The following is a 27,932-nucleotide window of genomic DNA, read 5'->3' as shown; positions in this document are numbered from 1 at the left end:
GGTAGGATCCTGAGCGATTTGTTGCTCGATGGATCGTTGAAGGGCACGAGTCAATTCTTGGCCTAGATTGTCCTCGCGAGTCACGTCTCTGTGTTGTTTGAGCGTGGCTTCGTACCGTTGTTTGTTGAGGACGTTTCTCCAGTGACGTCGAGCGCCTATGGGTCTTAATTCGAATTCTAGAGGTGGTCTTGCACCACCTCCGGTTTGGAGCATCACTCGGTCGTCATCGTCGTCGTCGAAGGGGAAGGCTTCGTCGTAGGTCCGTCTGTTCTGTAAAAGGACATGAACGAGACAAAATGTTACGAACATTGCTTTTAATTAATGTAGTCTAGTAGCATTCTATGGGGAAGGTGAATAACGTAGACTTAACACCCCATACATGGTAATAGGCTCGATCTAACCCTATCCCTATCAATACGGTTCTTATATTGCTGCATTGGTCTGCGTAGGTTCCGTACACGCACGTTTCCCTATTTCCAGTTCGTGGGCATATCCGTTGAACCACTTTGATTGGACCTAGGTCCCATACTGCTTTGATCTTGGCGAGGGTGCGTATCTCTTTACAAAGCTCTCGCCTGATTTGACGTTCGCGCGCCTCGACGAGAGCCTGGGCCTCTCGTAAGTGGAGAATGTAGGTCTGTATCTCGGGCGGTAACCAATCCCAGTAACTCTATGAAAAAAGATTAGGGTTAGAGTTCTAAAGATGACTTTCTTACATAGGGTACACGTCATACTCACTGCTTCATATTGGTCCATCAGTTGGTTCATCTCTTCATCGGTCACTGATTCATATTGATCCATCTGTTGGTTCATCTCCTCGTCGGTCAGCTCCTGTGCCATGGTTTCTTCTTTCCAGCGCTCGATACAAGTTCAAAACTCAGAGTGACTCGAACGGTTCGACTCGATTTTTTTATACACACGGTATAATGGTGTCCAGTCTCCGACCGAGTGTGGGGTATATCCACCTATCCCCTGGGTCGGTGGTAACACGTGACTTGGTCTCGATCTCATGGATTGGCTATCGCCTTATTTGGACATGCGCGTCACAACCTCGATTTCATATTTCTCCTTATTTGGACATGTTGCCCTTATTTGGGCATGGACGCTATGTTTTGCTACCAAAGGCACCACCTTGTTTATGCAAATCGAAAATACTGATTTTTTTTTTTTTTTTTTTTTTGTGAAGTTTAATTTATTTAAATTGTTTAAAAATTACTACAGTACAGTAGTAATGTTAGCGCGAACTGTGTGACGTCACGGCCGCCATGTTTTTACACCTGGGCGCCATCTTGGATTTTACAATTTAAAAGAATGTATGGGAATTTTTTGGTCACGTGGTACAATCCCTGCACGCTGATTGGTTACGGCCCCTATTAACGTCCTATACTACTCATGGTGACGGAAATGCGAGATTTTTGTTTTTTTGTTTTTTTTTTTGCGAGATTTTTTTTTTTTTTTTTTTTTTTTTTGCGAGATTTTTTTTTTTTTTTTCTTTTTTTTTTTTTTTTTTTTTGCGAGATTTTTTTGCGAGATTTTTTTTGCGAGATTTTTTTTTTTTTTTTTTTTTTTTTTGCGAGATTTTTTTTTTTTTTTTTTTTTTTTTTTGTGCGAGATTTTTTTTTTTTTTTTTTTTTTTTTTTTTTTTTGTGCGAGATTTTTTTTTTAAAATGTAATCACTGCATGCAGGATTAGAACCTGCGCAGGATAACATTCCCACTGGATTTTCAGCCCAGCGCCTTAAACCACTCGGCCACCATAGCTTGCTTAATCTTTTGAAAGAAATATTGTACTATTAATGCAAATTTTGATGGCTTACCCGCTGGTTTTTTTTTTTTTTTGCGAGATTTTTTTTTTTTTTTTTTTTTTTTTTTTTGCGAGATTTTTTTTTTTTTTTTTTTTTTTGCGAGATTTTTTTTTTTTTTGCGAGATTTTTTTTTTTGCGAGATTTTTTTTTGCGAGATTTTTTTTTTTGCGAGATTTTTTTTTTTTGCGAGATTTTTTTTGCGAGATTTTTTTTTTTTTTTTTTTTTTTTTTTTTTTTTTTTTGCGAGATTTTTTTGCGAGATTTTTTTTGCGAGATTTTTTTTTGCGAGATTTTTTTTGCGAGATTTTTTTTTTTTTTTTGCGAGATTTTTTTTGCGAGATTTTTTTTTTTTTGTGAAGTTTAATTTATTTAAATTGTTTTAAAAATTACTATTAGCTTCCATGAAGGAAAACTTTTTTTCTAGAGAGTATTTTTTATGCTCTTTTAAATGAGATATAGTAGATATAGTAGATATAGAGATATAGAGATATAGAGATATATAGAGATATAGAGATATAGAGAGATATAGTAGATAGATAGAGCACGATTATTCTCCACGCCCATTTTAGAACTTGTATGAGCGTCCATTACGGAAGACCATGCCTGCCCGCTCCGCTGAAGCATTGAAACGACAGAGAGTGAGAAGAAGAGAGTTCGTGCGAGAGTGGAAGAAAAGAAATCCGGAGAAAGTTCGCGAGCAGAAAAGACGGTATCATGCACGGTACAAGATGCGTGACATGGTGCGCGACGCGTTGAATCGTTATAGGGAACGCAAACGTCGCTCCCGTTTACCTGCAACACGACAGTGGGAAGAGCATGATTACGATCCGGATGAAATTCTTCGGGGTTTGTTGGGAGTTCGGGTTGAGCTGAGGGATTTCAGGAAAACAATACCACCGTCCAACACCACGACCACCGCCGCTAAGAGCACTACCACTGCAACACGACAGTGGGAAGAGCATGATTACGATCCGGATGAAATTCTTCGGGGTTTGTTTGGAGGTCGGGTTGAGCTGAGGGATTTCAGGGGAACACTAACGCCATCCAACACCACGACCATCGCCGCTAAGAGCACGATCACCATTACCACTGCAACACTACCACCAACCAACACCAGTACCACCATTACCACTGCAACACTACCACTAACCAACACTAGTACCACCATTACCACTGCAGCACCACAGGCATTACCCTCACCGCAACGCCGTGGGAGGGTGGTGTCTTATTTCCCCCACAGCCGCTAAGAGCACGACCACCGCCGCTAAGAGCACGACCACCAATACCACTGCAGCACCACAGGCATTACCCCCACCGCAATGCCGTGGGAGGCGGTTGTCTTATTCCTCCTCCTCTGACTCTGACTCTGAGCCTGATGAAGGGTTGGTAGCAGAGTTAGAACGCATGTTAGCGGAACCCAAGGATCCTGTAAAACGGAGACTTTCGGAAATCAGGAAAAACAGGAGAGTCGCAGAAGAAAACCGTGTGAAACGAGTACGAAAAAGAACAAGAAATGGAAAAGATGATCGTGGAAATAGCTAGTGAGCTTGACGAGATGTCATCCATGCTTCATGACATGGGACGCTGGTTCGCGCAGTTTGAACGCGAGGATACAGTAGAACAGAACCGTTGCCATTTCTCAGTCACCGTCGAACTTATGGATCAATTGGAACATTATTTATTTTCGTCTTAAAGAAAAAAGAGACTCTTTTTTGAAAAACAACAAAGCGTGTGTAACTTTTAATTACAACAACAACAATAAAAGGTTTTACAATTTCCAACGTTTCTTGGTTTGCATGATTTTCTTAACAATGCGTTCTGTCATGGTTTTACGTCCGGGTAATTTGTCGATGGCCTGGATCATCTTGGTGTCGGCGTTCCATTTGTCCTGTAAGTTCTTGGCCCTTGAATAGTCAATGTCGTGTTGTTTGGCCAGTCGGTCCAGACGGTTGATCCCGGGGTCTCCACGCGCCAGACGTTTCTTCAGTTTGGTACCAGGTCCCATGTACTGATAACCGGGCCAATGAAACTCGATCCCAGTCTTGGCCAACCATTTTTGGATGTCGATCCCATACCCTCGTTGGCGACGGCGACGTCGGGTACTTCTCCTCGGGGGTGGAGGTGCCTTTTTCCTCTTCTTAATCCGAGTCATAGTCCAGTCCCCTTCTCCAGGGGTCTTCGAAATCTTCCCACCCTGCTTGTAACTTTTCTGCGGCTGACGGTTTGACCTTCTTGTACTTCTTTGCCTTGCCTTTGGGACTGTAACCACCGTCGTCGTAGTCGATACCGAGTGATTTCAGTACGCGTCTGGCTCTATCGGAGATGGGTGCTTTTTTCTTGGACGATAGGGGAGTTTTACCTAGCGTGACTGGTTTGGGTGGAATGGTAGGTTTGGGGGTTTTCTTCTCCTTTTTAAAACCTGACGTGGAGGGTATGGGGGTTTTCAGCTCCTTTTTCAGTCCTGTCGTAGAAAGGGGTTGTGGCGGGATGATCACAGGGGCTGCGGCTGGTTGGTTGACTCCCTTGAGGATCTGTTTCAACAGAGTTTCGACGGGTGCGTCGACCATGCCTTCGGGTTCTGTCGTTCCCTGGTACGAGATGGGACCGCTTTTACCCGTCCGTATACGTTTCACCAGTTTCCCTTCCTCGGAGGCGATGGGTTTGGTCATCTTAACGGCCATGCTGTCGGGGATGCGTTTGTCGTTCAGGATGAGATGTTCTTCGGCGGCCAGACGTCCGGCTTTGTTCAACAAGGCATTCTGGCTGATCTTCCCCTTGTAATAATCTTGCAGACGATTGAATTCTTGAACGGGCACCATCATGACTTCGTTCATACCTTCTGACTCAAGGTCGTGTCAGGAAACTCGGACAATTCTCTCAAGGCCGTCTCGTAACAGTCTTGCCAGTACCGTATGGATTCGTCTTTCTTTTCCAACTCGAGTTCGAGACTTCGAACGGTTCGCTTGCCTTTACCGCACTCCCTGCACAACTCGATGCACCCACCGGGCGACGTGGTATCTCGTTTCGTTTGACAGGTTTGGCAGAAGTCACCGAACTTTAAAGCCATGTATTCTTGATACAGGTCGTGGTACCTCTTGTTCAAGTACTCGTACGAGTCTTTCCATCGGGCTTCGCGACGATTGGCGTCTTGCAACAACTGCACGAGTTTAGGAATGGTATTGTGGGACTCGTCTTCTCTCGGTGGGAAATTGGGTATGACGTCGATCCCCTCCAGCGGGTAACCGTCCTCACTGCGTCCTTTCACCGTACACAACATGCTTTGAAGCAACCGTGCAATCCGCTCCAGAACCCCGCTCCGTTTTGGGTGAGGAGATGTTCTCTTCGACGCTTGAGGGAGTTTTTGCGTCTACCCACTTCTCGCAAAACGTTTTTATGTCTTTTCAGTTTCCCATAAGTCGTTGCGTTGATGGGGATCCTCTTTTTCAGCAAATTGAGAACCATCTCGCTGATGGCGTTGATCTGATCTTTGTCGGCGAATTGCAACATCCGTTGACGTTTGTTTCGATTGGCTTCTTTCAGGACGCGCGTCAGGAAAGGACGTTGTCGTCGTAACCGCTTCATCGTGGACTTATGCGTACGAGCGGATTGGTGTACTCTTTTTATCGCTTTCCTCGACGCCTGAAGGCCGTTTGAAAGGGTATCCTGCGTAAGACTCCTTCGATCTTTCCCCTGTTCTTATGGATATGTTTGTCCATTAAACCGAAGGGTCCAGCCAGAGCACCCAAACCCGCTGCTCTCATCATACTCGCCAAATCACCCCCTTTCTGTCTCCTTCTTCGTCTCCTCCTCCTCCTCCGTGCTGTCATGGTGTCGAGTGAGGTGTACGACGGTTAGTCTCGTCCTTTTATTTTTTCACATGATGGAGCATCGGAACGATTCGCCACTGCTATCCCACTTTTCGCCTCGTCTCATCCGTTCCAACATCCTTTTGGTATGTTTAGCTTCTTGTTTGGCTCTCAGGCTTTCGATGCCTTTGGTGATACCCCAAGCCGCCTTGGGTAAACCCGCCACCACAGTGCCGATCCCTTCTCCCCTTTGGTACCGTCTTCTTTTAGTGGTTTTAGCGGTTTTACGCCTTCTCGAAGACGCTTTCTTTCTCCTCGACCTCTTAGGCATGTTGGTTCTGAATGAAGAGGATGCCCGAGATGTCATTTTTTATAGCGGCACGTGCCTAAATCGTAGGGCGTAGTCTCGAACGTATCGGTCGTACGTGGGAGATGTAAAATCCGTCACCACGTCGTCCAACGTTTGCATCTTGGTTAAAAACCCATCCAATTCCTCCACGCCACCCAAAGCGTAGTTCCTGAGTTCAGTCAACGTCTTTTCGTACGTCGTGTAAGCGAATTGGGCCATGTCCATCTTGAACGAATACTTCTTGAAATCGTTCCATCCTTTCAGTAAGGTGGCGAAAGCCGTCAATCCTACCACCGTGTACCCATCTTTCCACACGGATCCCAAGACGATACTCACGGCCACCGTCAGTAAGGCCAGTCCGTTGAGAATGGCGTTACACAACTTGTAGTAACCGAACATCTGCCTTCGACACCACCAATACTTGTGGTAGAAAGCGTACAAGACGTCCAAACGTTTCAGGGAATCCAAATCCACCACGGTGTTGAAAGGTTCATCCAATAAACAGACAGAAGTACTCATGACTCTTTTCCAACCAGTGCCAAACGTAGTCTGACTTTCTGTCGGGACGTTCGATCCTTTTAGCTTGTTGCTTGTATTCCCAGATCTCGTCCTTGAAGGCGGTTTCTACGGATTGGTTCAGGATGTCCTGGACTTGTCGGTAACTATCGCACTCGTCCGCGATACGTTTCATGTCTTCGTGATCCATGCTGGTCGCATCCCAGTAAGAGCGTGAGCATCGACATAGATGCAAAAAGTAGGGGAACCACTCGACTTCACTCCTCAACATCTTGATTCGAATGGTTTTTCATCGACGAGGGGGTCGTCTTTTCTTAAGTCTCACAAGTCTTCGGATCCCTCGACCCACGCCTACTCCCACACCACCAATGGCAGCGGCGGTTCCAGCTCGGATGCCTGTTTTCACGGCGCGACCACCCAACGCTTTGGCCAATCCCAAGGCGGCCCCTTTACCAATGGGTAACATCGCAGACAGAGCATTCGCAAGAGCACCGCCCCATTGCTTTCTCCTTTTCGGTCGACGACGGCGTCTTCTCATGGTTGTTGTTGTTGTTCTCAGTTACGTACACTGGTCGAATTGCGTGTGACAGTAGGACGTTGTCCGTTTTTATAGGTAGTCGTAATCGTGTTGGTGGTCGTGATGCCCGCAATGCGACGACCCGCGGCCGTCTGTTGTTGTTGGCGCAAAATCTCTTCCAATTGTTGTTGCATCTGGGCTTGGTCGAGAACACGGTCTCCTCGCCTCCTTCTTCTTCCTCCTCCTCGACCCGATCGAATCGACGAAGGCGGTGTGGAGTCACTACCACTCCCGCCTCCACCTCCGCCTCCACCTCCGCCTCCACCTCTGCCTCTGCCTCTGCCTCTGCCACCGCCGCTACCACTAGCGCTACTTCGTCTGCGGCTGCCGGAATCACTGGAGGACGTCGGTGTGTTTTGACGTGGGACGCGTATCGGTCGTTTCCCTCCTCGAACGGCTCGTGCCAAAGGGGCGGACATTGTTATCCTGGGTGCCCCGACACCTGCCGTGACATTGGCGCGCGACACCGATCCACCACTGCCGACACCCACCGTGACGTTGGTCTGCGGTGCACCCGAGCCAGCGGTGCCCACTCCGACGGGCGAGACATTGGGCAGGGGCGGTGTTGCCAGTGACGATCGCGGTGAAGGAGGCGTGTGCAGACTCGTACCCACACCCGCGGCAGGCGGAATCGGAGTACTCGTCCGAGCCGGTGTCCCCCAAGGCGAATAATCTTCCAGAGCCGAGAAGTTGAAATCGTCACTACCATAAGAGCTCATTTTTATCCATGTACCTTTCTCTTTCTATCTTCTTCTCGGCGAGTTCTCGTTGTTTATGAACCAAATAATCGAAACCTTCCCCATTATATGCGTTGATGATGGACCGTACTTGACGGTAACTCTCGCATTCCGTGACCTGTCTCATCGGTTCGTAGTCCAGCTCGTGGGGGTTCATGATGTATTTGAGCCTGTTTTTACACAGGTGAATGAATAGCGGAAACCACTCGACCTCGCTCCTCAACATGATGGGGTTGCAAACTGATGGCATCGGACGAATCCTTCGTCTTTTAACACATGGCTGAGGACACGTTGATCGTCCTGACTGGCTGGATGAAGATCCAATAGCATGTAACCGTAAGGTCGATCGGTGACCTTGCGAAACGTGTCCAACACCTCCTGCCATTGCGTGGGAAACGATTGCAGAAGTAAATTTCGTATCCCCAACTGATCCCGAGGGTTCTTGAAGGCCGCGATGTAATGCGCGTTTCTGGAAATGGTCTTGGCGAATTTTCCGTTGGGGAATAGATCCTGACACAGGTAGATCACCGTGATGTTCCGATGATGCGAATGTTTGGTGAAGAGATCCAACACGCGCTTGTCGTTACCACCCTCGTCCATCAGATCGTCCAAGACCAACACACCCCCTCCGGGAAACCATCGGGGTAACTGTTCGCTGTCGGGGATGCCTTCGTAAAACTTGACTCCACCCTTCTTGAGCTTTTGGAAACCGTCTTGCCACGATCCGTAGCAGTAATGAATACTCTTCGGTGTCTGTTGGAACAAGTCGCCGTTCTCCAAGAGCAGTTTGGTGGTGAACACCGTCTTGCCGCACCCCGACGGACCCGCTATCAACAAACTCGACGGCGTGTGAAATTGAAACGCTTTGCGTCGTTCCATGATCATGAAATGGCACAGGGTCTCGAGACGTTCCGTTTTTATCTGAACAACTTGGCCAATGGGGTCTTGACGGCAGGGATGCGTTTCAACAGACCCAATAGGGTGACCTTACGATTGAAACAGATGGGTTTTTTCTTAGCCCGACTCCTGATCTTGGCCATGGCCCTCTTGGCAGCGGCTCTCTTGGGACGTCCTTTTTTCTTGGCAGGCGCCGATCTCTTTTTTCGAGGTTTTTTCTTGGCGAATTTACTCAAGTCTCCGAACTTGTCCTCGTACCAATGCCTCTTTTTCATTCTTCTTTTCCTATCTTCCTTCTCGGAAAGCTTCGGCATGGCAGGGGCGGCTCTCTTGCGTTTCCTACGCGTGGTCACCGTCGCCGGTAATGCACCGGTGTCCAGGACGGACGGCGGTTGAAAAGACACTTGTCTTCTGGCGGGTTGAAGTATTTTCAGATTGAGTTGTCGTTTTGGCGGTTGGTTTTTCTTGAAATGAGCCTCACTGGGTTGAGGCGTCTTTCCACCCGCTTTTCCATAGCGTTTTTCTAACCTGGCTATCACGTCGTCCAAATGTCTATGCCCTTGAAACTGAAGAGCCATGACTACCACACAACCTCTTTTTCAAAAATGAACCTCTTTTATTTCGAACAGCTTACTTTATAACAAATGACGCACTCCTCGGGAGGAACCGCGCGTGTCCTGGTGACACGGGGTTTTACAAATCTTGCGCCAGGCCAACTCGTCCACGATCAGACGTTCTACCATGTGTCCTACTTTACGATCGTTCTCCACAAACTCGTTTTTCTTGAAACGATTCAAGAACTCGTTCATGTCCCGACCTTCGGCTCGGTCGATCAGGAACATCAGGGCGTAACCGCCACAACTCTGGCTGAACAGGGACTGCAGACTCTTGCCGTTGTGAATCTGGTACTTGAAATGACGATCCAACCATGCTTGGATCGGTTCGGCGGTTCCGTACGCGTCCAACGGTAGACCGTAACTGTCCAGGATCTCGCACTTGTTCTTGTCGGCCCACAAAGCGATCCAATGCACGCCCGGTTTGTCGTGAGGGTCCGTGTTCACGATGTAAGCGGTCGGTCCTTCTTGAGGGACTGTCCTGGGAAGCCGATCGCAAGGGACCGTGCCGTAAAAGACACAGCGTAGGGACGGATTCGTCCGGGCCAAATGATCCAATTGTATATTATTCAAGGCTACTTTCTCCATTTTTTCTTCTTCTCATTGGTACACGTCGTAGATGACGACTCGGTTCTCGTTGATCTCCAACAAATTCTCGAATTCGCCGTACAACAAAATGGTCAGGTTTTCTCCCGGATTGGCTCCAAAATCGATCACCAGACGCAGTTCACCTTCTTGCTTGGGGTTCAACACTGGACTGTCCAAACATCCATTGGCCGTGTTGTCAAATACAAACATGTTGCATCTCTTGCCGTCCCCCCAATCCACTTTCCGGACCATGTTTCCTTTTCCCCTGCACAACGCTCCTGAGGCTTGGAGGAATCTGTAGTAACCTCTCTGATCTTTACTGTCCCCATCGTGATCGAGCTCCAAAGTCTCGTAGGGGTACTCTTCACCTCTCACCAATTGTTTGATGGAAGCCAGATTGAATTTTCCGAAATTGAACGGATTGATCGTCACAGTTCCGTTGAAGGCAGTTTGTTTCATCAACAACACCACTAGTCTATTAGGTAGTTTACTGTGGAAAGGATTGCTGCACTCAAAATGACGATTGTCGTTGGGATGCGAGTAAGTGCGAATTTCACCTCTCACCGTGGGGTAAGTGGCCACTCTTCCTCCTTTCAGGCTGGTCATGATCTCTCGGTACACCGAGGGAGTCACTCTCACTTGAGATAGGAACAATCTCACTTTCACGTCGGCTTCAGTCAGTCTGAGAGTACTAGCACCGTCCCATCGGATGGTCCACAGGGCTGGGGCATTGAAGTACATGTCGATCTGGATCTGCACGCCAGGTAACAGTAATTTGCTGAGATGAAACACTTCCAGGAAAGGTTTGAACCTCAAAGTCACGGCTTCTCCATCTAGAAACTGGGCTCGTCCCTGGACCACGTTCTTGAGATCTTGAGGTAAAGCAGTATAATGAGCATGAGGAGTGCCAAAATCCAACATATTGGCGGTCAATTCATCGGCATCTCCGTCGTCGGGTACACCGAGACAGTTGTACCATCCGCTGGGTGTTAGGATCGATTCACCGTCGTCTCGGTCGTGGTTCAACAGGGTCTCGATGTAAGCTTTGAGGTGGTAAGTATCCGTCTGGGGGCTGATGAGAGTCCCATTCAATCTCACATTGATCTGTTTGAAGAGGGTGTGGGCCAGATTATTGGCGAGTCCCATGACATCCGCTGTCAGCAGATTCGTGTTGTTACTTTTCTTGACAGTCAATTCCACTTCGAAGAAACTCTCGTTCAAGTCGATAAAGTCTTCTTGAGGATCGACTTGGAAGGTCACGGGGTTGATCCCCGTATTGAACGGGTTGATTCTCACCAAACGTCGAGACGACATGCTGACATCCGTGGGAGGGGTACTGAACATGTTCAGGCGAGGGTTACGAACCCCCGCCGACCGGGCATGAGCCACGAGGTCCGTCATCGTCTACGTCGTCGTCTTCGTCTCCGTCTCAGGGCCGACTGCACCCAACGATAGTTCGGGCGTTTTGATCGGGACGGGAAGATCGATCCGCCTTTATACGTTCGTCGTACCGGGATAAGTCTCACGCGCCTCGAGTAAATGGGATTCATACTCCAAAGAGATCTTTTCTCACTTTTTTCGCCAACGCCCGTTTGATCTCCTGCGTCGCTTTACGTTTCACGGCTCGTGTCGCTCCTCTCTTGACCCCGGCGAGTCCACCTCTCCAATTGGGCTTTCCTCCCTTACCGCCCGAATTTAAACCTTTCAGACCCTCCGTGGCAGCCTCGGTGATAAAGTCTCGTAGAATGCCGGGACCGCGTTTCTTGACACCTCTCCAAGCCATGCCGAATCCGTCTCCGGATTGCTTTATTTTATCGGGCTGAAATCGTACCAGCGTTCCACCGATCATTCTTTCTTAAAGTGTAACGTCACGATCGTATTGCCGTCTCCAAAGGTCGTCAGTTCTCCAGTTGTCTCAGCCACTTGCACCTCTATTATGTCAATGAGGTCTTTGCGCACGGGAATATATTGAATGTGGTAAGGCTCGAAATACTGGACACCCGCACCTCTTCGGATCAAGTTGACCTCTCTCAGTAAATCCGTGACCTGATTTCCCACCACGCCACTTCTAGCCACGTCCGAGTAGACGAACAAAGAGCGCGACCTGTTTCCCACCACCACCTCGAACGCCTTGTTCAGGTTCAGAAAACGCCAATTGCAATAGATGCTGAGTTTCAAATAACTGTTTCCCGTTGAATAGGTTGAGACCGTCCAAAAAACAGGTAATCCATCCGAGTCGTGTAAGTCCCCGACGACAGCAATGTTGGGAATTTCATCTTTGAAGAATTCGCTCTGCAAGTTAGGCCCCAGATTATAACCGCTGGCGTTCTTTTCGAGCCATCCCATTTTACAAGCCAGGTCGACATTGATGTGTAATGCAGGCATGTCTTTGATCGGACGTAAGATGTTTTCGTTGTCCGTGACCAGGTCTTCGCCTTCCCACTTGAACCTGACGTAGGTTCTTTTCCCATCACTCGTGACATATTTGGATCCTAATTTGGGTCCGTTGTACTTGAAGACGCGTTGTCGATCGAAATAGGCGATCATGGATTTCATGAGTCCAACACCGTCCACGTTGTGAATCACCTTCTTGAGGTCCTCCGTATCGAAGTAAGCTTCTCCATACATGTAGTGGCTAGTCGATTCTATGCGTCTCCATGCGGAAAAGGCCAAGGTGACTTTTTTATCAGGATCGTTCGGCGTCAAGGAAGGCAGCCTCACGTGGGCATCCGGCATGGCGATGCTACTCAATCCCACTTTCCAGCCTCCGTCTCCATTCAGGCGTAAGGGGTGTGGTAACCTGATCTTGAAATGGTTCGGTTTGTTGTCCGGGAACTCGCTCTTACTGCTGTGACTGGGTAAGCTGACGTAAAAATCACTCATCCTTTCTTGAAATGCAACGTGATCGTGGTCACGCCCGACGCAAAGTCCACCAGTCGTCCGTCGTTCTCAGATACCTGCGTCTCGACAATGTCCAAAAAGGTCGTGCGCACCGGTAGATATAGAATGTGTCTCGGTTGAAGGTCGACCACGTCCGGATCGTAACGCACCTGTTTCAACAGGTCCGTGACTTGATTCCCCGTCACCATACTCTGTCCCACATTCGAATACACGAACAAGGAACGACGCTCGTGACCGAACGCTTCCTCGTAACTGCGATCCAGGTCCGTGAACACCCAATTGATGAAACAACTCAAATGTAAGGTGTCCGGGTCGATCTTGTAAAATGTCTCGTCCCCGTCATTCTGTCCTATGATCAAGTCCGTGGCCGTGGGTACGACTTCCGTGGGAAATTCTTTCCTCAGGTGGGGTCCCAAGACGTAACCCGGTTGTCCGTTCTGTAATCTTCCCATCTTCACCCATTTCATCTTCTTGGCCAATTCGATGCCGATGTTCATTTGCGGGTAGACGCGTTTACCATTGATCAGGAGGCTGAGGCACGTTCTCGAATTGTCCAGGACGCATTCTCCATGCTCGGCCCGATGCATGACCGTGTACAGCAATTCGGTGGGATCGTCGGGTTTACTCTTTTTCTTGTACATCGTCACGTCGGCATCCGTTCTAGATCTCAACCTACGCAAGTATCGATCTCGTATCGCGTTCAGTAACTCGGTACCAGTCCTAGGCGTGAACTCCAAATCGCCCTCTCGCGTCGCTGAAGAGACCTGCGTGTATAGGTTTATGGAGGCGTTCACCATGTCGATCCACCAGATTTCAAACAGAAGAGAATCTTTCAAGTCCATCTTACGCGTCGCGGACGGAAACGAGAGGTCGCTGATACCCACTTTCCAGCCCGACTCTCTTAACTGCAACGGGTTCGGCAGACGATTCTTGAAACTGTGGGCCTTGTTGTCCGGGAACTCGCTCGTGCTGGCATTGCTCATCAGTTGCACGTAAAAGTCGTCGGTAGACTCATTCATACTTGAAGTGTAATGTCACCGACGTCACGCCCGATGTAAAGTCCACCAATCGTCCGTCGTTCTCGGCCAATTGCACCTCCACTATATCCAAAACGTTGCTGCGCACGGGTTTATATTGAATCTGATTCGGCTCGTACGTCGTCTTGGTCGGGTCGTGGGGGACTTCTCTCAAGAGATCCGTCACGCGATTCCCCGTGATGGTGCTACGACCCACATTCGAATACAGGTACATGGGACTGCGAGGCGGAGGGAGGTCCGGATGAACGACGACTCCACGATTGTAGGTCTTGGCGTATTCCTCGTCCAAGTAACTGAAGCGCCAGTTGCAATAGGGACTGAGCTGTAACGTCCCGTGACTGTCCAAATTCCAAAATTCACGAGATCGATTGCTGTCATGGTTGGTCCAGTCTTTCTTGAAATCAGACGGGACTTTGTCGTTGGGAAAGACCTTGATCATGTTCACGTCCAAGTGAACGGAGTAATACGATTCCTCGCGAATCAAACCCAACTTCTTGACCAGTTTAGTACCAAAATACACTCTGGGACGTTTTCTGTCTCCGGACTCGTCGAGGAACGTGTCGGTGTTGTCGATAATCAAATCGTTCCCCTCCCATCGGAACACGGGGTAGTATTTTTTCCCGTCCGGCGCTCGCAGACTTTCGTTGGCGCGATCCATGTAATGATACAGCCGTTCGTGAAAACGATGGATGAGGTATTGCATGAGAGATCTGCCGCTCGTCACTTTGTGTCGGACACTGTTCAGTTCCTTTCCGCTGACGTAAAATGTCACGGGGTATCGATAAGGACGCCACGTAATCCCGTCGTCCTGCAACCTGAACGTTTCAATGGTCCAATCCATACCGAACACGTAGTCGTCGTCTTCAAAGTCGTGCGCTTGAGTGACGGGTACTTGATGCGGTCGTGACGGAGGAATCGGGTAAGACACGCTCGCCAATCCCACTTTCCATTCCTTGTCGGATTCAAACAGGAGCGGATACGGCAGACGGTTCTTGAAACTGTGGGCCTTGTTGTCCGTGAACTCGCTCGTGCTGGCATTGCTCAGCAACTGCACGTAAAAGTCTTTCATTTTTTCGTCTTGGGCTTTTGGGTCACGTACAGTCCCTTTTTATCCACCCAACTGTCGTACTTGACTGGCCAACCTTTCCATCGCACCAAGACTTTATCCCCTTTTCGTTTGACGATCTTGTCGATGCGAAACAGATCGTCGTCTTTCACGTCCACCTTTTGCAAATCTTGCGCGTAAAACGTGCCCTCGACCGCCGTGCCGTCCCATTCTTCCACCTTGTACGTGGTGACCTTCCCAGGACGCACTCGGCGTATCACAAACACCTCTTCGGTCCAACCGGGTAAATACCCTTTCTTGAATTGACGGAACTTCTTGTTCAGTCTCACACGATCCCCGACTTTGAGTTGCGGTTTCTTCAATTTCCCTTTTTTCTTTTTTCCGTAAAGAGTCTCCCACACGTCCTCGCTATTGGCTAAAGTCACTTGATCGGGAGCCATCTTGATACTGCGATGATACGATCGATTGTACCCTCGGACCAGATCTTGTAACACGGGCACATACGTCATCGTATTCTTCACGGTGAAGTATCGGTACATACGTTCTTTCAGGGTCCGATTGAACCGTTCCACTACACTGGATTTCGTATCCCCGCGCGTCGAAAAATGATGAATGCCTTTCTGCTTCATCAAATCCTGAAACGTCTTGTTGTAGAATTCCTTCCCGTCGTCCGTCTGGAGATTGATGGGTTTTCTACCTCCTTTCAGGATCTTTGCCATGGCTTCCGTCACCGCTTTACCCGTCTTGCTCTTCAAGGGCTGGACCCAGGCGTGTTTGGAAAACACGTCCACTACCGTCAAGAGGTAACGATACCCTCGATTGTACCTCGAAATATTGATCACCTCGATCAGGTCGGCCGTCCACTGCTCGTCGATGCCGAACACCACCACCGGGACCGTGGGAAAACGACGACGTCTGGGTTTGTGCAACGTGTACCCCAAATCCCGTTGCAGGACCTCACGAGCACGTCGTACCGAGATCTTATTGGCCTGGGCGAATCGCGTCAGACCGCCCAGACTACCGGGTCTGGAAGGATCCCGATACCGTCCCAGTAACGTTCCGGTCGAAAGCGGCTTTTGCTTCTTCTTTTGACCTTTCTTCTTCATAGTCGATAAAGTTTGTACACGCACTGTCTCCACAACTCGAAACGTTGCTCCCGTACCTCGAGATACTTCTTAAATGAATCGGGTTGCCGTTTCAACCACAAGATATAAACCACAAAACGCATCACGTTGGGTTCGACGTCGGTATAGTCAAACACCTCCAAGGGCGAATCACAGACATTATCAGGGATGGGTTCACCCCGACCGTATCGCTCGTAAACTCTATCGCACTTGGAACACAAGGTGGTCCAACTCCATCGATCGGCCATGGTCGCACACACTCTCGAGATCAACCAACACAAGGCATGAGACATAATGATTTGAACCCAATTTTTTATTCACACTTTCTTATATGTACAAAAACGTCGTGCCTGATTGGTTCTTACGTAAAAATCGACTCTGATTGGATAAACGAAAAAGAAGGCGAAAAAGACTTAGTCCGAATCTGAAAAGTAATGAGCATAGTCCGTGTTCTTACATTCTTGACCGTACTCATTATCACAGTCTTCCTCAAAGGTATCCATGGCATAATATTTACAATTTCTCCAATCACATTTACCGGGTCTCCACCTCAGGGCTTCCTCCTCGTCCCCTTCACATAGAATGCTTGGCGCATACTCTCTCTACACTCACCACACAGGTCATCCTCCGCGGCCTCGATGGCACGGAAGAAAAACTGATCCTTCCACAGATCACGCTGACGCATGATATCGTAGATCAACTCTTCCAACTTCAGACACGTTTCCCTGTTAGTGCACCTGTTGAAAGTCATCATCTCCTCCACCCTGGGACTCTGGTCTGACTCCCTCACCCGTCGTGACAGGTCTCGTGCGAACCGCAAGGGTTCAAACAGATCACGGATGGCATCGCTCATCATGTACGTGAGATTATCCGTGGCGATCAAACAGGCACGCTCGGCGTCCAGGGTGGGATCACTACAATGAATGAATTTAAATTGACCGCTACCACTTCTGTACATCACGCGACACCACTCACCACAGAACAAAAACACGTGTTCGTTCTTCTTCATCATCTCCAAAATCGTACCACCCCCAGTCAGGACGACGTCTCATCAAGAGCTCAAAAGACCACAGACTATCGGGTATTTGACCTAACGGTTCGAAGAGATTGTCAAAAATGTATAGGTCCACCTTGGCATCTGGAATGGCGTCGAGATCTCTTAAAGTGTGTACCTTCAGATCCACGATCTGTTCCACGAGGTCCCGAATCTGGTTCGAGTTGCTATAGTAAGTCATCTCGACACCCCTCAGACAAACTCGTTAAACTTCTTTCCTTCTCGATCCGCTCGCTTCGTGATCTCCAAGCCCGACAAATGAGGATAGCAACTACGAACGCCCCAGTCAATCAAGTGCCTCTGGAGCCTATAGTACAAAGGAGAGACAAGACGTAATTCCAATTCAATTATCCTAGCGTGTAACGGTCTTTCGCCTTCTTTTTCGATTGTATCCACTACGTCAGAAGCTCGATTCAACTGTTGTCTAAGATCTTCAAGGATCTCTTGCACGTCTCTCTCATCCAAAATCCTACAGGTCATCACCGCGTCAACAGCAAGTCGAGAATGACTCGCTGCGTCCAAACTGGATCCTTTTATACCCGCGCCGTGGATCCACTTTCACTCCGTACTTTCCCGGATCACGTGCCCACTTCAGATCCCGCCAATCGGAACGAAGACCGTCACATGATCCCATCACACCACACGTCACTGATTGGTCGTCAAAAACGTCCATAAAGTCGAACAACGCATTCCATCACGAGTCACTTTTCAGCAGAAGTCGTCATGGATTCACACGTCGAACCCGTCAGGAAAAAGAAAAAATTGTCCAAAAAGAAACTGGAACTGCTCTTACCCAAGAGAGTGGAAAGAGAAGTAGGAGGTAAACAACTACAATCCACTTTAGATAGATGGTTATTCAAAAAACCTCGTGCCAGACTCCGTTTCAACGAACGCGTCCTCTTCAAAGAAATCACCCCGGACTCGGTCAGTTGGACCACCGTCCCTCTCAAAGGCTTCTCGCGACCCTGGAGCGCCTTTTCGATCCAACGCCAAGAAGTCAAAAGCCAAATGAAAAGTAACCATGACAAGCGAAGGCAAAGACCGACCCCCAAGAACGTGCGAAAAACCACCCACATCCTAGAAACCATGCGACGTGAAAACACCTTGTTGGGATACTAACTCGTTCTCTATCTTCACAGACTCAAAGCTACCTGCCATTCAAGGCGGATGCATGACCGTGATCAGAGACTCACCTCCTCGAACCATGCAAGTCCTGGAAGCCATGGGACTCGACAAATTCAAGAAAGACGACCTCGTAGAAGTACCCCCTGAAGTGGACGACCGAGGAGAATTCACCGAAGTCCAAGTGTTGGAGGAATTCGACCCCGATCAGTTCCTGAACCAACTGAAACCACAAGATTCCATCTGCCCACGTTGCATGGTACCCCTGACATACGGAAGCGTGCGAACCCCAGACGGTGGTACCTGGGAATATTACCGATGCCCCTCTTCCAGATTCTACACCAAGTGTTATGTGACCTGTGGCGTCAAAGAGGTGGGCACTTACCTGAGACGCGTCGAAGAACAGACCCACCCCTGCTACAGGAACATCGACCCGGCTCGTTTCCGATGTCTATGCAGCAAGTCCCTGGTCTTAGCCACCTCCCACTCCCAGTCCAACCCAGACAGGCTCTATCTCAAGTGTCCCAAGCGTACCTGCAAGTTCTTTCAATGGATCGACGAATACCCACGAGGAGTCGCCGAAGCCATACTGATTAATGGACAGACCCCAAACTAAGAAAAAGACAGACACAGTTTTTGTAAAAAACACACTCCGATTTTTATTTCACATTATTTTTTCAGTTTCTAAGAAAGGCAGGGTGGCGCAGTGGAAGCGCGTTGGGCTCATAACCCAGAGGTCCGAGGATCGAAACCTCGCCCCGCCCATTTTTAATTCACATTTCTTTTTTACACGTTGGGTAATTTGTCCTCCGCGTCGATCATGGTTCGCATCGTTACTTGATCACAATGGTTGAAAGTACTATAATAATCGTTTATTGATTGATATCCCGAAGAAAAAAGAGGGCGCCGGTCAATAGGACCGTGCACACGTCCCACCCTGTAATAAGTGGAATGACCAATAAAAAGTTGTTTTTGTTCTATTTTCAGACTCCATGTCTCGATTTCCTAACCCTCAATGTCTATGGTGCAAGGAAGGATACACTTTCAAACACAGTATCAGAGACTACTTCCTGACACCCTGTTGCGACCAATTCTTTCACGGAACCTGTAAAGCCCTCCACACTGAGCGGTTGAAACCCTCGGAAAGACTCTGCCCTCATTGCAAAGCCGTGAATTTCGGACTGCCTCCCGATGACAACCCCAAAACCAAGTCCTAAAGAGGTAAGCGCTTCGATGGTCTAATGGTTAAGACGTTGAGTTGTGGCCTCAAAGACCCAGGTTCGATTCCTGGTCGGGGCATTAAATTTTTTCTTTTTTATTCCCTATAGAGACGATGAAAAAATCACGCAACAAACCATGTACATTCTCTCGTTAAAGGATCTTTATTAGTGTTACAGGCATGAATAAAAATGTTTTTTTCACTCCTCTGATTCTGGTGGTGGTGTTTTTACAATTTGTTTGACAAATGCTCGGTACGCCAACTCGTCTCGGTCCTCCCAACTGCTCTTCCACGCTTCCCATCCGTCCTCAAATCCCTCCGGCAACTTCTCCAAACACACAGGGTCTTTAAACGAGATGGACTGGTCAGCAAGCATCTTCTCAGACAGCATTTTTCTGAACCTCATCACCTCATCCGTCAGCTTCGTCACCTCTTTCTTCAGGAGGACATCCATAGCGTGAGAAACGGCGCATTTCATTATCTTTCCAAGAATACCGTCATGAACAGCATCCATCACCCTCGCGGCAAGTTCTTCTTCTATCTCCTCTTCAGAAACCTCCACCTTCGTCTCGCTCTCCTCTGAAGACATCTTCTAGTCACCGATCTCAAAAACAACAATACTCACTCGACACTCACGCAAACCCTTTTATTCCCATCCAAACCTCGATTTCATGCACGTCACAACCTCGATCTCATGGATTGGCTATCGCCTTATTTGGACATGCGCGTCACAACCTCGATTTCATATTTCTCCTTATTTGGACATGTTGCCCTTATTTGGGCACGCGCGTGACCTGGGATGCAAAAGACTGCTGACCTGTGACGTCACTGCAGACGCATATTTTGATAACCCCCTAACTCATGAATATATTCATGAGCAAATCCGGCCCTCTGATTGGTCGAGAGCCTTTTTTAATGATATGCACGGCCTTCTGATTGGCTACTGCCCACACAAGCGTCCTATACTACTGTCAGAGTAGTCTACACTTGCGCCACATGCTACCTTAATTGTTTTGACTGTCGCGACGTCAGAGAGTTCTTAAGATCTTTCTTTATTTTCTCCCAAACTCAATCTTTCCTTTCGTTTCACGCGAGTTAATCTACCCTGACATTTAATCCACAAGGACCACTCCTTCATTACACTGCCAATCAAGATTTGTTGGCTTTTTCTCCCAAGTCAAGTTTAGAGGTTTTCTTTCTGTAATTTTCCCACTCGAAAGGGTCTATTCCTGTATGTACCTCGTCTATTTGACATTTCATCTGGTCTCCAACTCTCAAGGTACCTTCCACAGCTCCTACATGAAGTACATACCCGCCATGGACCTGGACATTACTGACTGCAAATTCCACTTCCTGAAACAGACAACACACCCATTATCAAAGGCAAGAATGGTTAACCACCAATAGCTACAAGAACGGTTTTTAAACGCGTCTAAACTCAAGATCAAAGCAGTGATAACTGTAATTACAATAAACCTGATTGTGACAAATTGAACCAATGAGAACCTGAAGAAAACACCAAGAAACGTCGCAAAAAGCGAGAAAATACGCCTGATGTTGGTTTTGTATGTGATTGGTTGAGTATTTGGAACACGTTTTGCAAACAAAGAAAGCCTTGGAGTGTAGTTTAGATGATTTCCGCTGAACATTCGAGCAATAATGGAAAATTAACGTTATAAAAAAAAAACCTCATAACATGATAATATTTTGAATACAGCAAAGAAAAACTTATCGAGACTTATCAAGCTGACCCCATGAGAGAAAATTGAATTTGAATACTTTCGGCAATCGATTGGATATCTACTCTATCAAATTTACTTCCTTCAATTTTGTCACTTATTTTCCACAAATTGCCTATTTTGTCACCGTTACATATGGCATTAGTTAAAATTAGTTGCCAGTTTGTTGTTAATTGTCGTTTGAATCACTGGGACTGTTGAACCACAATTGCTACTGACTTCAAATTCATTGCTACACAAGTTCCCTGAGAATGTACTGTCATTTCTCTCTGCTGATGATTAACATACATTTCCAGTATTGATTGAATTCTAAGAAATTGGTGGTAACCAAAGACTTGATTAATTTATTTATTATCCTCACTTGCCTATTTGACGGTGTATTACATATTATTAGGAGAAACTAAAAGTTGATCACCCATATTTAACTTAAAGATCTTGTGACTTACATCATCACCTTCTTTGACCATGAACCCCTGGTCGTATATCTGGCCGCCCTGTTCAGCATAGAAGCATGTTCTGTCCAATACAACTCCACAGTGACTGCCACTGGTTACCTCATTTACAAACTCTTTCTCAAACATGATTGCCTTCACTGTACCAATCACTGGCTCAAATACTGCAGAACAAATCAAGCATGTTATTCCAAATATAAATTTATTTTACAGAAAATAATGTTTGCTCAATTTTTTTTGGTCATCACTCCCAAGCTGGAAGTATAAATTCTCAAAGAAGACGAGCTGTGAAATGCTTGAAGTTGTTTTGCAACACCTTAAGTCCAATCGGTAACAACACATTACCAAAGTAACCTTGTTGCTTGTGGTCTTATTTATTAGCCTAGAACTTCATAATTATTGCCAATTTCTGAGAGACACAGCTTTCATGAGGTCATATTTTTATCACAAGTGTGCCGATCCATCTTCAGACAATAAAATGAAACTTAGTTCACTAAAAGTTGAATTGAATAAATTTATTAAAACTTTCATGTTTTTGTGTAGAACTGTGATGATCGATGATGTCTTCATATCTTTTTCCACAGTTCAAATACATGACCGTTGATATATTCACTTGTAAACATCAGATCTGTTTGCTACAGCTTGTTGCCAAATAACATTTTAAGTTGCTACTTTCAGAGGCTTGCTTACTTTTAGGATTTGCTAAAAGATGCGAAAAACAATCACTGCATTTGGAGAATCACCACATTCCAGGCTCATTACTTCTGGAGCTCAAGTGGCTATCCTTAGTTGCCTCATATCATAGGCTCAATAAAGGCAACATGTATATTTAATATGTCATCTGTTGTCGACCAATGACACAGAAAGCTGGTTGTTATGAAATTATTTTTCCATATCAATGTAGGTCTAGTAAATGTACCTGGAAATTCAATTCTTCACTAGGTCTTTTCCCCTTTGCTCTGTAGCCCTGGCAATGTGAGTGTCACTTACCATAATTTCCTTCTGAGTCAGACTGGTAAATATATTTGGGGCTCTCGTCTGTTGGTGCGAGAATGAAGTCCTTTTGCAACTTGTTAATTGCATGTACATCAAGAGTGATTGCATCATCACTACCAGAGCCTTTTCCTCTTGCAAGTTCCTGGTAAACAAAGGGTCCATAATACTCAGTTTATCATGATTTGGGAATCTCATTTTTCTTTGCCTTTACTGATGAACTAAAGACACTGTTCAGTCTGTTGGAAGGACAAAAGCCACTGACAGTACAATGCAATAAATGTCACAGAGTTGGAACATGTGAAACTTGAAGTCAAAGAATCCTCTGGCAAGGTTATTTTCTCTTCCTGTATTTGTTGAAATAGACTTTTCCTATCTCAAAATGATAGAAAATACCACAGTTCACTGATTAAGTACTAAGATCGTGTGTTCTCTTTGTGGATGATGCCTGTGAGGGGAACTTTAAATCATCAACAATGATTATCAAACTCCAAGATCTCTGGGTTAAAAATTAGCAACATTGTGCATAAACCTGAGCTTTTTTCTTGCACTCCTCATAAACATCCATGTCAACAGTTAAACCTCTTTCCTCAGCCATGAGTTGTGTCAGATCCACAGGAAAGCCATATGTATCGTACAGTCGCCAAGCCACGTCACCTGGGATTAGCTTGTCTGTCAGTTTGCTCACAGTTCTGTCAAACAGTTTTCTTCCTCTGGCCAGAGTTTTAAGAAACTGTGTCTCCTCCTCATTAATCACATCTTTCACCTGTTCAAAATCATTGCTTTTAAATTAAAGTTGGCATAACTAAAAAAATCCAGGTTGTAAAACCTCATTTACAAGCCCTCTGTTCTGCAATTATACATGCAAGCATATTAGCCAGATAATGAAGTACATTGTGATTACGTCTCCACCCCTTCTAGAAATTTCATGTAGGCTTAACCAGGGCTTTCATTAATGTTGTCAGCAGGAGGGCAACTGGTTTTCACGGACAAGCAAAACTATTTAAACTGAACTTCTTCATAAGAAAAACCTTTCTACAAGAAGGTCTAACCAGGCAGGCAAAATCATCCTTACAGCCGGTCAATTTAATGACACAGCTGGGCTTACCTCTATCTACTTTTTCTCATGATTAACTTTCTCATCACCTCACAACATTGGAAAATTGTTCCAATTTTTTATAGTATCGTCACAATAATAGTAATATTTCTATAGCACCAAATACACTGGTTGCCCATAGAATTTTACAATAGAAACGTTACTGTGCCTTTCAATAACATGTGGACTCTAAAATTCAAAGCTCAACCGACAAATGCATTTTTCGCTACCATCAATCAAATGTTCGTCAGCTTCTCCCAACTTCCAACTACTGCTGAGCACTGTTTTGTTGTCTGAACTGTGCTCAATGATCTGATTACTGCACACTGGGCAGTAGTCGGAAGCTGGGAGGAGCTGTCAAACATTTGATTGACGGTAGCGCAAAACGCATTTGTCGATTGAGCTTTGAATTTTAGAGTCCGCATGTTATTGAAAGGCGCAGTAAACAATTAAAAGAAAAAATTGAGTAGAAGTAGTTAAAATTCTGACAATTAAAAAGCAGTGAATACTTTTGCAAGTTAGTACACTACAGAAAAATCTTTACCAGCCAAACTCAAATGTAAGGACACTGAAAGGTTCCATGAACACTTCGATGCACAAAATGATGTGATCACAGTTAGAGTGGCTTGGCTATAAAGTAGCTTGCAAGATTAATAATGGTTTTCTTGGATTATTTTGAAACTCTGGCTGTAGTAACTATTTCAAGTCCTACTTACCAGTTGCGGGTCTTTCTTCAATTCAGGGAAGAAGTCACCCTGCAAATTGAACATGTCATGACTACATTAGTGATGTGACATCTTTTTTGCTTAATATGAACTGAAATGATATCCTGTTTTTTTCTTTAAATATTGATCACTATATTATGCATGACAAAGTGAGTGAGTCAATAATGGTGAACAGATGGGGAATAGACTTTTATGCAAAACAAAACTGATGCATCTACATTAAGACTTATTTCTATAAAATAGCATGGCTGACAATTAAAAGTACAGGAGCAATGGTTAACTACTAACCAGGGAATCAACAGCCACTGTCACCAAGGAAGCAATAAATCCAGGAGGCACACTGAGCTTCTCTGTACCAAAACGAACACATCTTCTTAATATCCGCCTTAGCACATACCTGTAATCCAAAATCAACATTAACAAAACATCATTATGATATCGATTTTAACTAAATACAAAGAAATGGAGTGGCTCTGGCTGTCAATTTGCAAGAGGTGGGCACCTTTAAGAGAGTTCAATTACAGAGAAACAAAGGAATCAGTTGGGATCAGTACAGTCAGGTCCACCTCAGGGCGGTGTCCATCACAGGGAGGTGCCTGCCTTATGTCAGTATTGTGCAGTGATGCTCACTGTGAGAGAGAGAGAGATGTCAACTAAACTTTGAATTTGTTATCCATAGGAGATAGGAAAATCCCAGTCTTACCCTCTGCCGGTGTTGTCGGGTTTACCGCCATCTGTGATGGCCATTGTTAGTGTCCTGACATGATCAGCAACAACTCTATAGGCCATGTCAATGCCATCTTTGTCCTCAGCACCTACAAGGCCCTGATATGGTCTGATGCTAGTGGCCTACAATAAACCAGACAATGGAATGGATCTTATCTTGTTTTACAGGGAAGATTTAATATTACAGATACCTGACTTATCTTCATGTGAGTACGAGCACTGATCAACTTTCAGGCTCTTCTGATCCTTGGGAACAGAACCACATCCCAGTATGTTAAATACATTCTATTTTTAACCTTAGTTAGCAGTAGTATTTTTAATCTTAGTTCTAAGTGTAGTTTTAAACCTTAGTTGTAGTCTTAAGTTTTTGACTTTTATTACTTCTGTATTTTAGAAATGAGGTTAAATATACTTATTTAACTTAGTTAACAACGAGGAGTGTGTTGCTCAGTGGTTAGCATTGCGTTGGCGTCTATTAGCATTTTTTCTTGGCTTACTGTGGCATTTTTTGTCGCCAGGGTTTGCATTATTGTAGTAGGCTGGTGCAAAACAATTTCCTGTGCCCCAGGGGTCAGCAGTTTATTGTTGCAATTTATGCATGAATGTGTTTTACTGCACTTAGTGTTTGAGGCATCCTGCTCAGTTTTGGAGTTTTTTTCGGTGTTTCCTCCCTCCCTCCCTCCTCACTCCTTATTATTATTATCTTTATTTATATTATCATTTCATTACAATTATTATTGTTATTTTGGTGTTTTATTATTGTTATCATTATCATTATCATTATCATTATCATTGTCATTATCATTATCATTATTTCCACTGAGCTATTGGCTCAGTGTGATGGGTACTTGGGCTGGGGCTCGGTGTGGCAGGCAGGGCTCGTGGCTGGGTTGCGGGTAGGGCAGGCCTTTGGGGTGTTCCTGCTACCTGGGTTTGGGATTGGCAGCTCCAGACCCCAGGTTCCTGGGCACCCAACCTCCATGTGCAACTCAGGTGTTAACGTATATTTTAGACTTCTATGTTTTAGAGGACCCTCCTGAAAACCACAGGTGGCCTCCCTTTTAAAGTATTAGTTTATTATTATTATTGTTATTGTTATTATTATTGTTGTTGTTGTTGTTATTATTATTATTTAATTTAAAAACATTTTTAATATACAAAATAATATACAGAATAATATACAGAAGATAACTAATTAGAAAGACTGTCAAACATTTAAAAATACAATGTAAAAGTAACAATTTTCATCATTGAATATCTTGCTTTCGTATTAAGTTTGTTTTAAAATTATTGTTCATGGTTCCTTAGATCAGAGGAAATCCGAGATAAAAGAATAGCAATAATAATAAAACTAAAATACTAAAATCTTGCTAGTTCCTTATCGATTTCAAAGGCCTTACTAATCCTAAATGTGAAGATTATTACAATTTCTAATCCTAAAATCTGGCTAGGTCCTTATCGATTCCAAAGTCATTATCTGTAAAGTTCAGTGGAGCTCTTTGCATACAATGTGAGCCTCTCAAGCATAGCACCACAGACCTCAAGAGGGCAAATGAGACTTTGGCACAAATCCATGACATTGTAGTACTATAATCCTCTCCCTTCTTGGTCGATAAAAGTTCAGCCAGTCTACTTTGATACCTCTTGCATTCATCTGCCATTCCCCCGGTGGTAGCAAATACCAGTGGAGTAAAGGAGCCTTGTTCAACTTCTAGCACCCTGCTAGCGTACATTCTCTACTTCTCACTCTCATGCTGGCATTAGATTTCTTTTGTGGTGACGCCTCTAAAGACTCTGTATCATTGTCATTGTCATTGTCATTGTCATTGTCATTGTCATTGTCATTGTCATTGTCATTATCATTATCATTATTATTGCTTTGATGAACAACACGATGTTTTCGAAGTTCATTATCATCATCATCATCATCATCATCATTATTATTATTATTATTACTATTATTATTATTATTATTTAGTAGATACCTTCTGAATTGCTTCAAAAAATGGTTGAAAGAGATCTGTGTCATAGTTGGACATCTTTCCCTGAGTGATAGATGTTAAACGTTCCAATCCCATACCAGTATCTACGTGTTTGCTTGGCAAGGTTTTGAGACTGCCATCCGATTCCCTGAGGAACGACATCAAGAGAGTAAGCTGGAGTATAATGAGGACTGGAGATGGGCATTATCCTTAATGATCCCTGCTTTTAGATACCCTGTATTTGAAACCTTTAAGTATGATATTAATCCATGATTAAAGGTTGGCTCAGTACTTACAGACTTTTTGTCAATGGAAGTTCATAATGAAGGAAAAGAAAATAAATAAAACGGAAGTCTTTCTTAACAATTTACCAATCTGAATGCAAGTAAATGCTAATCTTGAAAGAAGCCAGTGGAATTCTGACTTGTGATTTAACATGTTCCTTTCACAAATTGGCCATTCTTAGTCTGACTGCACAATCTAGAGTTTTAATATCTCCTGCAACACATGCGTCATTTAGCAAATAATGACTGAAATCTAACCTGTTAAACTGTATAAACACAAGGTTCCACACTTCAAGGACGGTGGGGTCATCCATGTTCACAAGAAAGGCAGCATCACGCCCACCAATCCTGTCATAGTGAATCTCAGAGCAAGGTCCACACGGACCAGTCTCGCCCATCTCCCAAAAGTTGTCCTTCATACCAAACGGGAGGACTCGTTCAGGTGGAATACTGTGATGTATATGCAAAAAAAAATGTGTCAGCAGTCAACAATTTTTTTCATACATGTATTAGGTTATTGTTGA

General features: G+C 45.5%; 2 protein-coding genes, 2 non-coding genes and 1 pseudogene across 4 annotated transcripts in view; 2 read left to right on the top strand and 3 right to left on the bottom strand.

Moving 5' to 3' along the window:
• Window positions 1-27,932, bottom strand: part of LOC145465367 (alanine--tRNA ligase, cytoplasmic-like) — a 39,742-nt gene that overhangs the window by 9,452 nt on the left and 2,358 nt on the right. Inside the window, exons 4-12 of the mRNA XM_081449147.1 lie at window positions 27,667-27,858; window positions 27,128-27,272; window positions 25,120-25,265; window positions 24,705-24,813; window positions 24,408-24,446; window positions 23,128-23,361; window positions 22,593-22,740; window positions 21,597-21,766; window positions 20,651-20,764 (exon numbers count right to left, since the gene is read on the bottom strand). Coding sequence (XP_081305273.1) covers window positions 20,651-20,764; window positions 21,597-21,766; window positions 22,593-22,740; window positions 23,128-23,361; window positions 24,408-24,446; window positions 24,705-24,813; window positions 25,120-25,265; window positions 27,128-27,272; window positions 27,667-27,858 — 1,297 coding nt within the window. The remainder of the gene's footprint in view (window positions 1-20,650; window positions 20,765-21,596; window positions 21,767-22,592; window positions 22,741-23,127; window positions 23,362-24,407; window positions 24,447-24,704; window positions 24,814-25,119; window positions 25,266-27,127; window positions 27,273-27,666; window positions 27,859-27,932) is intronic.
• On the bottom strand, window positions 5,966-6,482 carry LOC145465379 (uncharacterized). Its single transcript, XM_081449158.1, has one exon. It carries the CDS (start codon window positions 6,476-6,478, stop codon window positions 5,981-5,983), a length of 498 nt encoding a protein of 165 aa, XP_081305284.1. The 5' UTR covers window positions 6,479-6,482; the 3' UTR covers window positions 5,966-5,980.
• LOC145465377 (uncharacterized) lies at window positions 15,999-17,251 on the bottom strand (annotated as a pseudogene).
• Window positions 18,885-18,956, top strand: Trnam-cau (transfer RNA methionine (anticodon CAU)). Its single transcript has one exon. It is a non-coding gene; the product is annotated as a tRNA-Met (tRNA).
• Window positions 19,420-19,491, top strand: Trnah-gug (transfer RNA histidin (anticodon GUG)). Its single transcript has one exon. It is a non-coding gene; the product is annotated as a tRNA-His (tRNA).

Source organism: Orbicella franksi, chromosome 13 (genome assembly GCF_964199315.1).
Source record: "Orbicella franksi chromosome 13, jaOrbFran1.1, whole genome shotgun sequence".
Lineage (NCBI taxonomy): Eukaryota > Metazoa > Cnidaria > Anthozoa > Scleractinia > Merulinidae > Orbicella > Orbicella franksi.
Note: the sequence above shows the minus strand (reverse complement) of the source record. Positions and strands in the feature narration are given on the sequence as shown.